This window comes from Clupea harengus, chromosome 10 (assembly GCF_900700415.2).
Source record: "Clupea harengus chromosome 10, Ch_v2.0.2, whole genome shotgun sequence".
In the NCBI taxonomy this organism is placed as follows: domain Eukaryota; kingdom Metazoa; phylum Chordata; class Actinopteri; order Clupeiformes; family Clupeidae; genus Clupea; species Clupea harengus.
The window spans coordinates 22,054,314-22,065,993 of NC_045161.1; the positions used below are offsets into that span (position 1 = coordinate 22,054,314).

The 11,680-nt window shown below is 44.8% G+C and overlaps 2 protein-coding genes across 3 annotated transcripts in view; one reads left to right on the forward strand and one right to left on the reverse strand.

The window, feature by feature from the left end:
• The window catches only part of pdgfra (platelet-derived growth factor receptor, alpha polypeptide), a 28,111-nt gene extending 22,817 nt beyond the window's left edge, over positions 1–5,294 (forward strand). The window contains exons 28-29 of one of the 2 annotated variants that reach the window (XM_012821635.3): positions 1,814–2,061; positions 2,370–5,294. In XM_012821635.3, coding sequence (XP_012677089.2) covers positions 1,814–2,061; positions 2,370–2,520 — 399 coding nt within the window. In that variant the 3' untranslated portion in view covers positions 2,521–5,294. Of the gene's footprint in view, positions 1–1,813; positions 2,062–2,134; positions 2,222–2,369 lie in introns of those variants that run through there. The other variant, XM_031574384.2, reaches the window with a different exon arrangement.
• A 1,690-nt stretch (positions 5,295–6,984) lies between these two features.
• On the reverse strand, positions 6,985–10,954 carry LOC116222102. The gene is made up of 2 exons (XM_031574873.2): positions 9,876–10,954; positions 6,985–7,223 (listed from the first exon to the last, which is right to left on the reverse strand). The coding sequence occupies exon 1, from the start codon at positions 10,874–10,876 to the stop codon at positions 9,923–9,925; it is 954 nt and encodes a 317-aa protein (XP_031430733.1). The 5' UTR covers positions 10,877–10,954; the 3' UTR covers positions 6,985–7,223; positions 9,876–9,922.
• Positions 10,955–11,680: the final 726 nt, after the last annotated feature.

Sequence of the window (11,680 nt, forward strand, 5' to 3'; positions counted from 1 at the left end):
CACTTTCTCTATCTCTTTCTCTCACTCTCTTTCTTTATGTATCTTCTCATTCTCTCTCTCTCTCTTTCTGTCTCTCTCTCACACACATACACACTCTCTCTCTCAAACTCACTTACATGCATACACTTTCTCTCTCTCTCTTTCTGTCTCTTTCTCTCTCTCTCACACACACACACACTCTCTCTCTCTTTTTTCTCACTCAGCTCCTCTCTCATTATACACCCTGGCCTTTAACCTCTGAATGACCTACTCCTCACTCCCCTTTTTTTCTCTCATCCCTCTGTCTCTTCCCCTTTTTCTCTGCCTTACCTTTTCACCTCTTTCTTACACTCACAGACTGACACAGGTCTTGATCCCCCCCCCCCCCTCTTTAAGATTCTCTCTGTGATCCGTTTATCTCACTCCATCCATCATTCTGTCCATTTTGCAGTTCCTCCATTTTGGAACCACAGGGACTTGCTAATTCCCCTCTAAGCACAAATAAAATGGTGAATTTCTCCATCCCAGCACTTTATGGAACGCCAACCACTTCCTGCCGGTCAAGCATGCCGTGTTTCCTCTGGTTTTTGGGAGAGAGAGAGAGAGAGAGAGAGAGAGAGAGAGAGAAAGAAAGAAAGAAAGTGCGAGAGATAGAAGCCATAGACTTTCCTTGGGCTTCTGATAGTGAGACACAGAGGGAGAGAGTGAGACAGAGAGAGAAGAAGCAGAGAGCACACTTGGCTAAGTGTGCGTTTCCGCCGCCAAGCAGCCGAAGCCTATGACAGTGATTAGCTCCGCCGCTGGCGTTCACAGCTGGGTAACACCCCCGTGCGCCGCGGCGCGGCTGAGCCCCAGCCGCCAGGCTAATGATGGAGCTCCAGGGTTAGGCCCTGTGGGTTAGCCATAACTGCTCTATTAAAACTGACACCACACATGGCACTTCAAACTCCGTTTCCCAGTGGCTCTAGGGGCACGAGTTTTGTTCCTCTGCTATGGAATAACTAGCTCCTGTTATAGCACCTCGGGCCAGGGTGTGGTGGGAAACGTGGTTGGTTTACGGGCTTCCTAAAGGCCGGTGGGGAGAGAGACCGGCCGCAGATCAGCTGCAGTAATGGAGCATACGTCTGACTGGGTGGAGTGTGTGGCAGCGTAGGGTACCATTACCCACGTTTACTAGGGGCAGGTAGTGCTTTCCTCCGCCACACTGCTCCAACACGGTTGCCATTTGCAGTTTCTGTGTAAAAACTGCATGTAAAATGGATGTATAATGAAAATGTAAAGACATGAAAATGGAGGCCTGCTGGCAACAGAAATGTATCTATTTAGGGGATTTAAAATCTATACAGACATCTTGAAACAGAAATGTATCTATTTAGGGGATTTAAAATGTCTACAGACATCTTGAAACAGAAATGTATCTATTTAGGGGATTTAAAATCTCTACAGACATCTTGAAACCCCGAAATAGATACAATTCCATTATCCAGCTTTTACCACCCCATTTTGCAGTACTTCACTTCATGCCTTGAAATGAGAGAAAAGCATTCGATTTGAAAGTTAAAACATGACCTATTCAGGCCACAACAGCTATAATAGGATGCAATGTGTCATGTAATGTTGTATAACAAACCACAGTGAGTTTATGAATTATAAGTCCCGTGTTGGGGTTTCAGTGTAAACATCTGGCAGAAACAAACCAACGGTGACCTGACAGCGCCCTCTACAGACATCATGAGGGAATAACACCCTCCTCAGTAGGCTCTCATAAACCTCTACATTTACATTTTCAAGGATGAGGTTTGCTCATGTTGTCTGTTAATTTTTATTCGCCCAGAGCTTTGAGCGGATGAACAACGACTTCCTCAAGAGTGACCACCCGGCCGTGACCCGCGTGCAGCGCATGGGCGACGACGACGACGAAGAGGCGTACATCGGCGTCACCTACAAGAACCAGGGCAAGCTGAAGGACCGCGAGAGCGGCTTCGACGAGCAGCGCCTCAGCTCGGACAGCGGTTACATCATCCCCCTCCCCGACCTGGACCCCATGTCCGACGAAGAGTACAGCAAAAGGAACCGCCACAGGTAGCCACACACACACACACACACACACACACACACACACACACACATACACTCTCCCTTCCTCTCTCCCTAGTTTTTAACTATGTGGAGGTGAAAGCAAAGCCCATAATAACCTTCAGGCTTTGCACATCAGATCAACTCTTGAACCAGGAAGTAGAAGAACTAGTTAAGGTTAAAGCTGTGTCAGATGGGATGGAAAGCTGAATTACAGAACTCAACGTTCACCCTTCAAATGTGAGCATCCATTATAATCTAATCCCATTAAGATCAGCAGAATCTCATTTGTCTGTCCACTCTGTCCCTTGTAGCTCTCAGACATCAGACGAGAGCGCCATCGAGACCGGCTCCAGCATCTCCACCTTGGCCAAGCGGATGGAGGGGGAGACGCTGGAGGACATCACTCTGCTGGACGAGATGTGCCTTGACTCCAGCGACATGGTGGAGGACAGCTTCCTGTGATCCCAGCACAGTCCTCCAGAGTGAACACTGTTGTATGGTGTCCCACTATGCGGGAGGCGGGGGTTGGGGGGGGGGGGGGTAGAGGCTACTAGCTACTACCAGCCCATCCACTCCACAGAGACTCTAAAGACTTCGTCCCCAAAGATGCTGCCCCCTCCTTCCTCTTCATCACACTCTGTTCCCTCCTGTTTCCACTCCGAATCAAAAAACAAAACCACTTCACTTCTTCTGTGGTGGAGAGCCATCGTGAGACTGTGTGCGTGTGGATTCCTTTTACTCAGACATTGCCCCCTGATGGGGTGGAGGACTCATTGAGAAACTGTGTGAAGTTCTCAGCAGAAAGTGTAACAACGCCGTCTCTCTCTTTCTCCTGAATAACCAGTGCACCACCTTGCACTCGAGATAATACGACAACCTATGGACATATGTGTGTGTATGTATCTGTATGTTTTTAATGTACAGAATTTTAGTGGGCATTCCTGACACAGCAAAATAAGCAAGACCTGAACAAAACCACCAAAACCAACCAAATGAACATCAGGACCTCTCTCTTAAGTAGTCCATCAAGACTGTCAAAAACCACTACAGACTCTTGTTTAAAAGAGAAAAAAAACAACTAATGGTCTCACCAGATCCATCCTCATCTGGGTTTTTGTGGTACTCAGTATGGACTGCATTTAAACACTCCGTCAGCCACACACAAGACGATTGTCCTCTGTTCCGGTTGACTTCCATTAAGGACCAATAACTTACTTTGAATTGAAAAGCACAATCGCTGAACTATGAATCTATGTTTTTATAAGCAATCGTAGTTGTCAACAACTGAATACGTGCAGCCGTTTGAATTTATTTTTTTACTTTCTAGCACATATAAATATGTATTATTTGTGAATATTAGATTAGTGCGTGTGTGTGTGTGTGTGTGTGTGTGTGTGTGTGTGTGTGTGTGTGTGTGTGTGTGTGTGTGTGTGTAAAGAGGAGCTGTTTTGTAAATGAAAAATATGACTAAGGCTTATAAGTTGCATGCAGCTTTGTGACTTAGACCTTTGTAAAGTTTACCGTTACACAGTTTTACAGTCCAATAGGAACCTATGCAGCACAGGACACGGCATGTTTATTTTCACATCCAGCCAAAGCTAGAGCAGAATTGATCTAGCAACCTATCAAAACATCTCATCTTTTGTCTCCAGCATCTTTAGATCTTTAGTTTTGACATCATACTACTAAACTATTTCATTAGTTTTTCAGTCTATATTTTCTTATTTTAGAGGAAGTCATCATTATACTGACAATTGTCCTGCTATTTTCTACAACCAAAACCAATATTAGCTTTATGTTAACCTGTGATATACAGAAACTCCATTTTGAGAAATGGCTGCCATTGGCCAGTGTTGTAAACCAAACGAGTCAAGGTACATACCAACCTATTATTGTGAATAAGCTGAAATATGTTTTGATGCTGTGTGTAAAAATTGAGAGCTTCCATCCTTCACCATTAATCTGAGGAGTGATAATAATATGCTTTAGAGTTATATAGTTGAGAGTTATATTGAGTGTTGCTTGTTTTGGAGCCGTGGTTTTGCTGGAGATTGGATGTGCTGGAATTAAGAACTGACTGAGGGAGCCCCAGGAGGGCGTGCCTTGGCTCCTGTCACATACACAAAGATGGTTGATACTGATTCAATGTTAAAGCATCACTTTTTGATTGGCTTTGCAAGCATTGTGGGAGAAAACATTCACGGCGACCACCTCTCTGAGAAAGTGTGAGGTCAGTGGAGGAAGTGATGTCAATAAGACAACAAGGTGTTTAGCAGCAGGACTTTAGACGCTCTGTGACGCGTGACTGGACCTTCTCCAACATGTCCGTACAAGAACACTTAGGCAGGGGACGTACGTACGTACGTGAGACCACCTCATGTCTCCACAGGCCAATTGTTTTCATGTTTGGGTCTCTACTTGGCAGCCATGGTGTAGCAGATGTTGAGTCAAAGTCGTTTGTGTTGTTGTTATGGCGACACTGTTTGGCTCGTCTTCTCGCTTTCTCATGTCAAGACCTTAATTTTAGTTTCGACAAAAAGCCTATGTGTAAGCCCAAGAAATTCACTTCCCACAAGTGTCCATAGTCTCCCTCAGCGAGTAATCGCATCTTTGTTATTTCATACAGTATATATTAGTGCTCATGGTGTTAGCGTTGATTTAGCATTGTTCATGTCACCACTATGGTGAAAGTACTTGCGTTTAAAACATTGTGCGTTCCCAGGCTTCACCAGACTCACAAGACCCGCCCCACTAACATTCAGTGCTGATCTCCTTTTTTTTATCAAGTGTGATGTTAATGGAATGAAATAGTTTATGTGTATTTTGCTTTTGTGAATATTCCCATTTGAGATTCCCAGCTATGTCACTGCCCGACCGTCTCTGTCCCCACTGGTGACTGTGATATACCTCACAGGCGTATTACACACTGTTGCACTTTCCCCCCTCTGGTTGCCACCCTATGGGCTTGCTGTGTTGGAACTGAGGATTTGCTGTTTTGTGATTAGGATCACGAAGCGTGAGCATTTTTGTGTCTGTTTCTATGGCGACAGTGGCATGAATGTCGATGTTAGCGAGAAAGGGTGAGATGATGAAAAGGTATGAAGTATATTCCATGGTACAGTATCTGTAATAATAGATAGTTACTCCCAATACCAGAAGTTATCCTCCTGATTTGTAATATGCGTTATGATTATGTACATTCAGATGATCTATATTTCAATAAATGATTTAAATAATGTAGATGTAACTGTTTCATTTCTCAATCTTCATATTGCCTCCTGTTTTTGTGTGTGAAGAATAGTTCCTAGTGTTCAACTCAAGGACGCAGAAAGCAAATTCATTTATGATATTCTCAAACTGATAGGGGTATAGATATTTCCTAATTCAGCTGGTTTTTATAAAGATTCCAACCAGTGAAAGTACCCCTCTGATCAACAAGCTCTTGAAGACCCAACTCTTCAGAGAGCACCTACTTTCCTAACTTGCACTTCCTCTTCCTTCCTCTACCTCTCCTTATCTTTCCTCTTACGCTATCTCCTGTAACTAGTACTTAACTCGCACTTACAGTAGTTACATTACTGCACTTTTTATTCCTTATGTGAAGTAGTATTTAGTGTTAAGCTAGGTCTCTATTGCTCGTAGCTTGATTGTTTTCTCTTTTGGATAAAAGCGTCTGTTAAATGACTAAATGTAATCAGCAGATTTCAGGCCCGATCTGGTTCTGGGGGAGATGAGGGCCAGATCTGGTTCTGGAGGAGATGAGGGCCAGATCTGGTTCTGGGGGAGATGAGGGCCAGATCTGGTTCTGGGGGAGATGAGGGCCAGATCTGGTTCTGGGGGAGATGAGGGCCAGATCTGGTTCTGGATCGTGTGTCAAAGTGAAAAACCAACTCCACGCAAAGAAGGACGTCCTAATAAACCACAAAAATCACATGAATAGTAATAACAATGCACCTCTAATTAAGGTATTGTTGTATTTTTTCACCCAACACCTAACACGTCAGAGAGCCGACCTCCAAGAAAAGAAAAGAGAAGTGCTCTTGTATGATAACATGTAATTAAAACATTGTAGCCTGACATTGACTGGTTTGGAGGCCGAAAAAGGTACAAAAAAAAAGTATTTATACCTGTTATTTCAACATACTACCACATGGTGGCGGTATAAACTAGCAAAACCACTCTTGCCAGGTGAAACAATTGTACACACTATTATGGCAGTATTTAAATTACATTTGTGGAGAATACCTTTGCAGATTCACAGCTGAATTGAACCACCAGTAATTTGACTGTGCTGGTTTATACTATATTGGATAGCTGGTCCTTGTGTATGACAGAATGGCATCTTCTTGGTCATGAAGTGTGAACACATCTTCAGTGGTAAGCACTGTCTACATCTCAGACAGAGCCGGCCTGTCTTCTCAAACTCTGCAGGATGGGGTCTGAGATTGGCACCTGCCCTTGCATCATTACACATACACACACACACACACACACACACACACACACATGCACTCATGCGCACACACACACACACACACACACACACTCATGCCCGCACACACACACACACACACACACACACACACACACACACACACACACACGCGCACTCATGCGCGCACACACACACACACACACACACACACACACACACGCACTCATGCGCGCGCACACACACACACACACACACACACACAATCATGCACACACACACACACACACACACACACACACATGCACTCATGCGCACACACACACACACATACACATGCACTCATGCACACACACACACACACATACACATGCACTCATACGCGCACACACACACACACACACACACACACACACACACACATGCACTCATGCTCACACACACTCACTCACATATACTCACATCCAGAGACACATACACAGACAAAGACAGAGTGACTTTTAAAAACCTTTAATGAAAAACATTTCAAGGATCAACGCTAGTAAGATCAGTCTATACACCAGTTAAGAGAGTCCAGAGTGTCTCATGAATACAATTGCCACCCCAAGCATACAAGTAATACAAGTGACAAAAGGATGAGGACAGGGATCTTTCTTGTTTTGTCTCCTCTTAATGCCATTGCACAGGGTGCACAATGCAAATACACAATGCACTGGAATACATGAATGCACATCTATATGTGCCCGTTGATTAAACGGCATTGCGTAATGGGGCCATAACTCATAACTTCATATTGCCTCCTGTTTTTGTGTGTGAAGAATAGTTCCTAGTGTTCAACTCAAGGACGCAGAAAGCAAATTAATTTATGAAATTCTCAAACTGATGTGTAACTGGGTATTGGACTTCCTGACCAATTGCACACAGAGAGTACAACTGGGGAAGCACCACTCTTCGAATTTGACCATCAGCACTGGCGCCCCACAAGGTTGCGTGCTCAGCCCACTATTATACACTCTCTACACCCATGACTGTACTCCCTCCTGCCCATCCAACTACATCTTTAAATTTGCAGATGACACAACAGTGCTTGGCCTCATCTCCAACAACGATGAGGCTGCCTACAGGCAAGAAGTGGGAAACCTGGCAGCCTGGTGTTCTGAGCACAACCTCAGTCTCAACTTAAAGAAAACAAAAGAGATGATCATTGACTTCCGGAAGTCTGCTCAGCACAATCACCATCTCCCACTCTACATCAACGGGGAAGAGGTTGAGCGAGTCACCTCTTTTAAGTTTCTGGGTCTAACGCTGACGGAGGAGTTGTCCTAGGAAAACAACACAGCTTCCGTCTTGGGGAAAGCCCAGCAACGCCTCTTCTACCTCCGGAAGTTGAGGAAAGAACACCTTCCTCAGAGACTACTGAGCAACTTCTACCGCTGCGCTATAGAGAGTGTGCTGACATACTGCCTGAACGTATGGTTCTCCAGCTGCACAAAGGCGGAGCAGGCAGCCATCCAGAGGCTGATTAAAACAGCAGGCAGGATCATCGGAGCAGAGCTGCCGACATCTATTCCATCTCCTCCTCCCGATGCCTGCAGCGTTCAAATCGCATCCTCACGGACCCTTCCCACCCTGCCCATTATCTGTTCCCGCTACTCCCGTCAGGGAAAAGGTTCAGATCAACAAAAGCGCGCACCTCCAGAATGGCAAAGAGCTTTTACCCTCGTGCAATAAGGCTTCTCAACAGCTCACCCAAAACCACCCCACCTCCCCCCCGGCCCGGCCCGCCCTCATAGACTGCACTCTTAACACTCCACCCTGCAACTATTGATGCACCTCAATGTATATATTTCTTTTTTTAATTTACTCAGGGATATTTATTTATCTATTCATTGATTGTTATTTATTATTATTTAGCTTATGTGAAGTAGTACTTAGTGTTAAGCTAGGTCTCTATTGCTCGTAGCTTGATTGTTTTCTCTTTTGGATAAAAGCGTCTGTTAAATGACTAAATGTAATATAAATGTAATCAGCAGATTTCACGCCAGATCTGGTTCTGGAGGAGATGAGATCTGGATATGGTTCTGGAGGAGATGAAGGGCCAGATCTGGTTCTGGAGGAGATGAAGGCCAGATCTGGTTCTGGAGGAGATGAAGGCCAGATCTGGTTCTGGCCTAGAGGAGATGAGGGCCAGACTTGCAGCCTGGGTAGATTCCTTCCCATCCTCCTGAAATGACTTCAGTGTGTCAAAGTGAAAAACCAACAACACGCAGAGACGGACATCTGAATAAACCACAAAAATCACATGAATAGTAATAACATTGCACCTCTAATTAAGGTATTGTATTTTTTCACCCAACACCTAACACGTCAGAGAGCCGACCTCCAAGAAAAGAAAAGAGAAGTGCTCCTGTATGATACCATGTAATTAAAACAGTGTAGCCTGACATTGACTGGCTGGGAGGCCGAAAAAGGAACCAAAAAAAGTATGTATACCTGTTATTTCAGCATACTACCACATGGTGGCAGTATTAAATAGCAAAACCACTGTTGCCAGGTGAAACACTTTGACACACTATTGGGGCAGTATTTAAATGCCATTTGTGGTGAATACCTTTGCAGATTCACAGCTGAATTGAACCACCAGTAATTTGACTGTGCTGGTTTATACTATATTGGATAGCTGGTCCTTGTGTATGACAGAATGGCATCTTCTTGGTCATGAAGTGTGAACACATCTTCAGTGGTAAGCACTGTCTACATCTCAGACAGAGCCGGCCTGTCTTCTCAGACTCTGCAGGATGGGGTTTGAGATTGGCACCTGCCCTTGCATCATTACACACACACACACACACGCACACACACACACACACACACACACACACACACACACACACACACACACACACACACATGCACTAACGCACACATATGCTCACACACACACACACACATACACATGCACTAACGCACACATATGCTCACACACACACACACACACACACATGCACTAAGGCACACATATGCTCAAACACACACACACACACACACACACACACACACATACACATACACACACACACACACACACACACACACACACACACATGCACTCATGTGCAGAGACACATACACAGACAAAGACAGAGTGACTTTTAAAAACCTTTAATGAAAAACATTTCAAGGATCAACGCTAGTAAGATCAGTCTATACACCAGTTAAAAGAGTCCAGACTGTCTCATGAATACAATTGCCACCCCAAGCATACAAGTAGTACAAGTGACAAAAGGATGAGGACAGGGATCTTTCTTGTTTTGTCTCCTCTTAATGCCATTGCACAGGGTGCACAATGCAAATACACAATGCACTGGAATACATGAATGCACATCTATATGTGCCCGTTGATTAAACGGCATTGCATAATGGGGCCATAACTCAATTCGAGATCACAAAATCTTGACGTTGTTCGTCTAGCATGTTTCTGTCTCTTAGAGTTGTGGCATAAGTACTCTGGCCTTTATTTAACAAGCCAATAAACTCCACCACCGAAGGCTGAACACAGTTAATGGTCTTGTTGAACAATTTGTTTTCCCAGTTTTGCATAGCATATGTGACGTTAGGAGTAAAGGCGTAAAGCAGCAGCATCTTCCCAGTCTCCTCATCAGTGGCCGTCAACGACTTGAACTTCTCCGTTGATTCGAAGCGGGTGTAATGGATAACCAGGTGAGCGTAAACGAGATAGGCGTTGAGCAAGTGATTTCTCTCTGTGCCGTTAACGTATTGTCCGGTCGCCTGAGCTTGATCCAGGACCTCTAGTGTGTAGTTGTGAAGAGTGCTTCTCACCTGTAACAAGCAACGGTTAGTTTCCAGCTCCATCTTCTTTTTGTCGTTGCCACTTCTCGGCAAGCGATCGAGACAATCGCTCATGGCAGCGCGCATCTTGGACAGAGCTTCGCCCTCACCGTGGAAGATCTGCCGCATGGGGTCGGGCAGCGGTGTCTGCCCCTTCATCTGCGCGGCCACGACATCGAAGAGCACGGCTAAGGCCAATGCCACCACGCCTACCCCACCAAACACCACCGCTCCACTCCCTCCAAGGGTCGCCTGCAGACTCTGGTCGAAGCCAACCACCTGCTCAGGGGTGAGAGAGTCCCGCACCGAGGCATAATGGTAGTCCAGATGCTGCGAGGAGTTCACAGAGAGGTATTTCTCAAAGAGCGGACTGGCAGGGGCTTCAAGGATGCCTCTGTAGGCAAACCCGACAGCCTCAGGGTAGGATGTATTTGTGCATTCCGTTATGATTAGCTGAATCTGCTCACCAACTTGTTCCAATGCAGAACCAATTGCTTCAAATGCAGATTCAATGGCTTTGAACCAAGATGATCCCATGTTTTAAGTCTGTTTGTACTTCCCTGGGCTAATTTTCAGATTTCTGTTGTTATTGTCCTGACAGACGTCAACTGAGCCCCAGTATTCAGTATTTATATGATTTGTAACTGCTGACCTCAGCGATTTGACATGTGGCAATGCCTACTCCTTGTTTGTTTTGATTGCCTCATATTGATAACATACAAGGGTCAGGTGAAGTTTGTTAGGTGGCTCTTCTACTGGAAAACTTTGTTTATTTTACTGTTTTTTTTATAGGAGACTGTTAGTATGGCTCAGACCAGAGTCAAGGAGTATCCCCTTCAGAGTGAATGAGTGGAAATCGCCCTCTAACACATACAGTGGGGAAAATAAGTATTTTAACCCCTGCCGATTTCGCAAGTTTGGCCACTTGCAAAGGAATGTGTGATCTATAATTGTAATGGTAGGTGTATTTTAACAATGAGAAATAGAATATCAACAAACAAATCCAGAAAACTGCATTTTATAACATTTATGACGTTATTTGTATTTGATGCAGAAAATAAGTATTTGAACCCCCAAGCAAACAGCAAGAATTCTGGCTCCCAATGACCAGTTATGTGCCCAAGAAGCACACAGATTAGTCCTCATTAGGCCTAACAAGGTACACCTGATCTCAACTGGTGACGTGTATAAAAGAAACCTGTCCAAAGAATCATACTTCACACCTTCTACCTCACCACCATGGGCAAGACCAAAGAGTTGATCAAGAACGTCAGAGATAAGATTGTAGACCTGCACAAGGCTGGAATGGGTTACAAAACCACCGGCAAGCAGCTTGGTGAG

Excerpts from the sequence above, each read along its gene's own strand:
- LOC116222102 (XM_031574873.2), bottom strand. The coding sequence starts at position 10,876 with ATGGGATCATCTTGGTTCAAAGCCATTGAATCTGCATTTGAAGCAATT.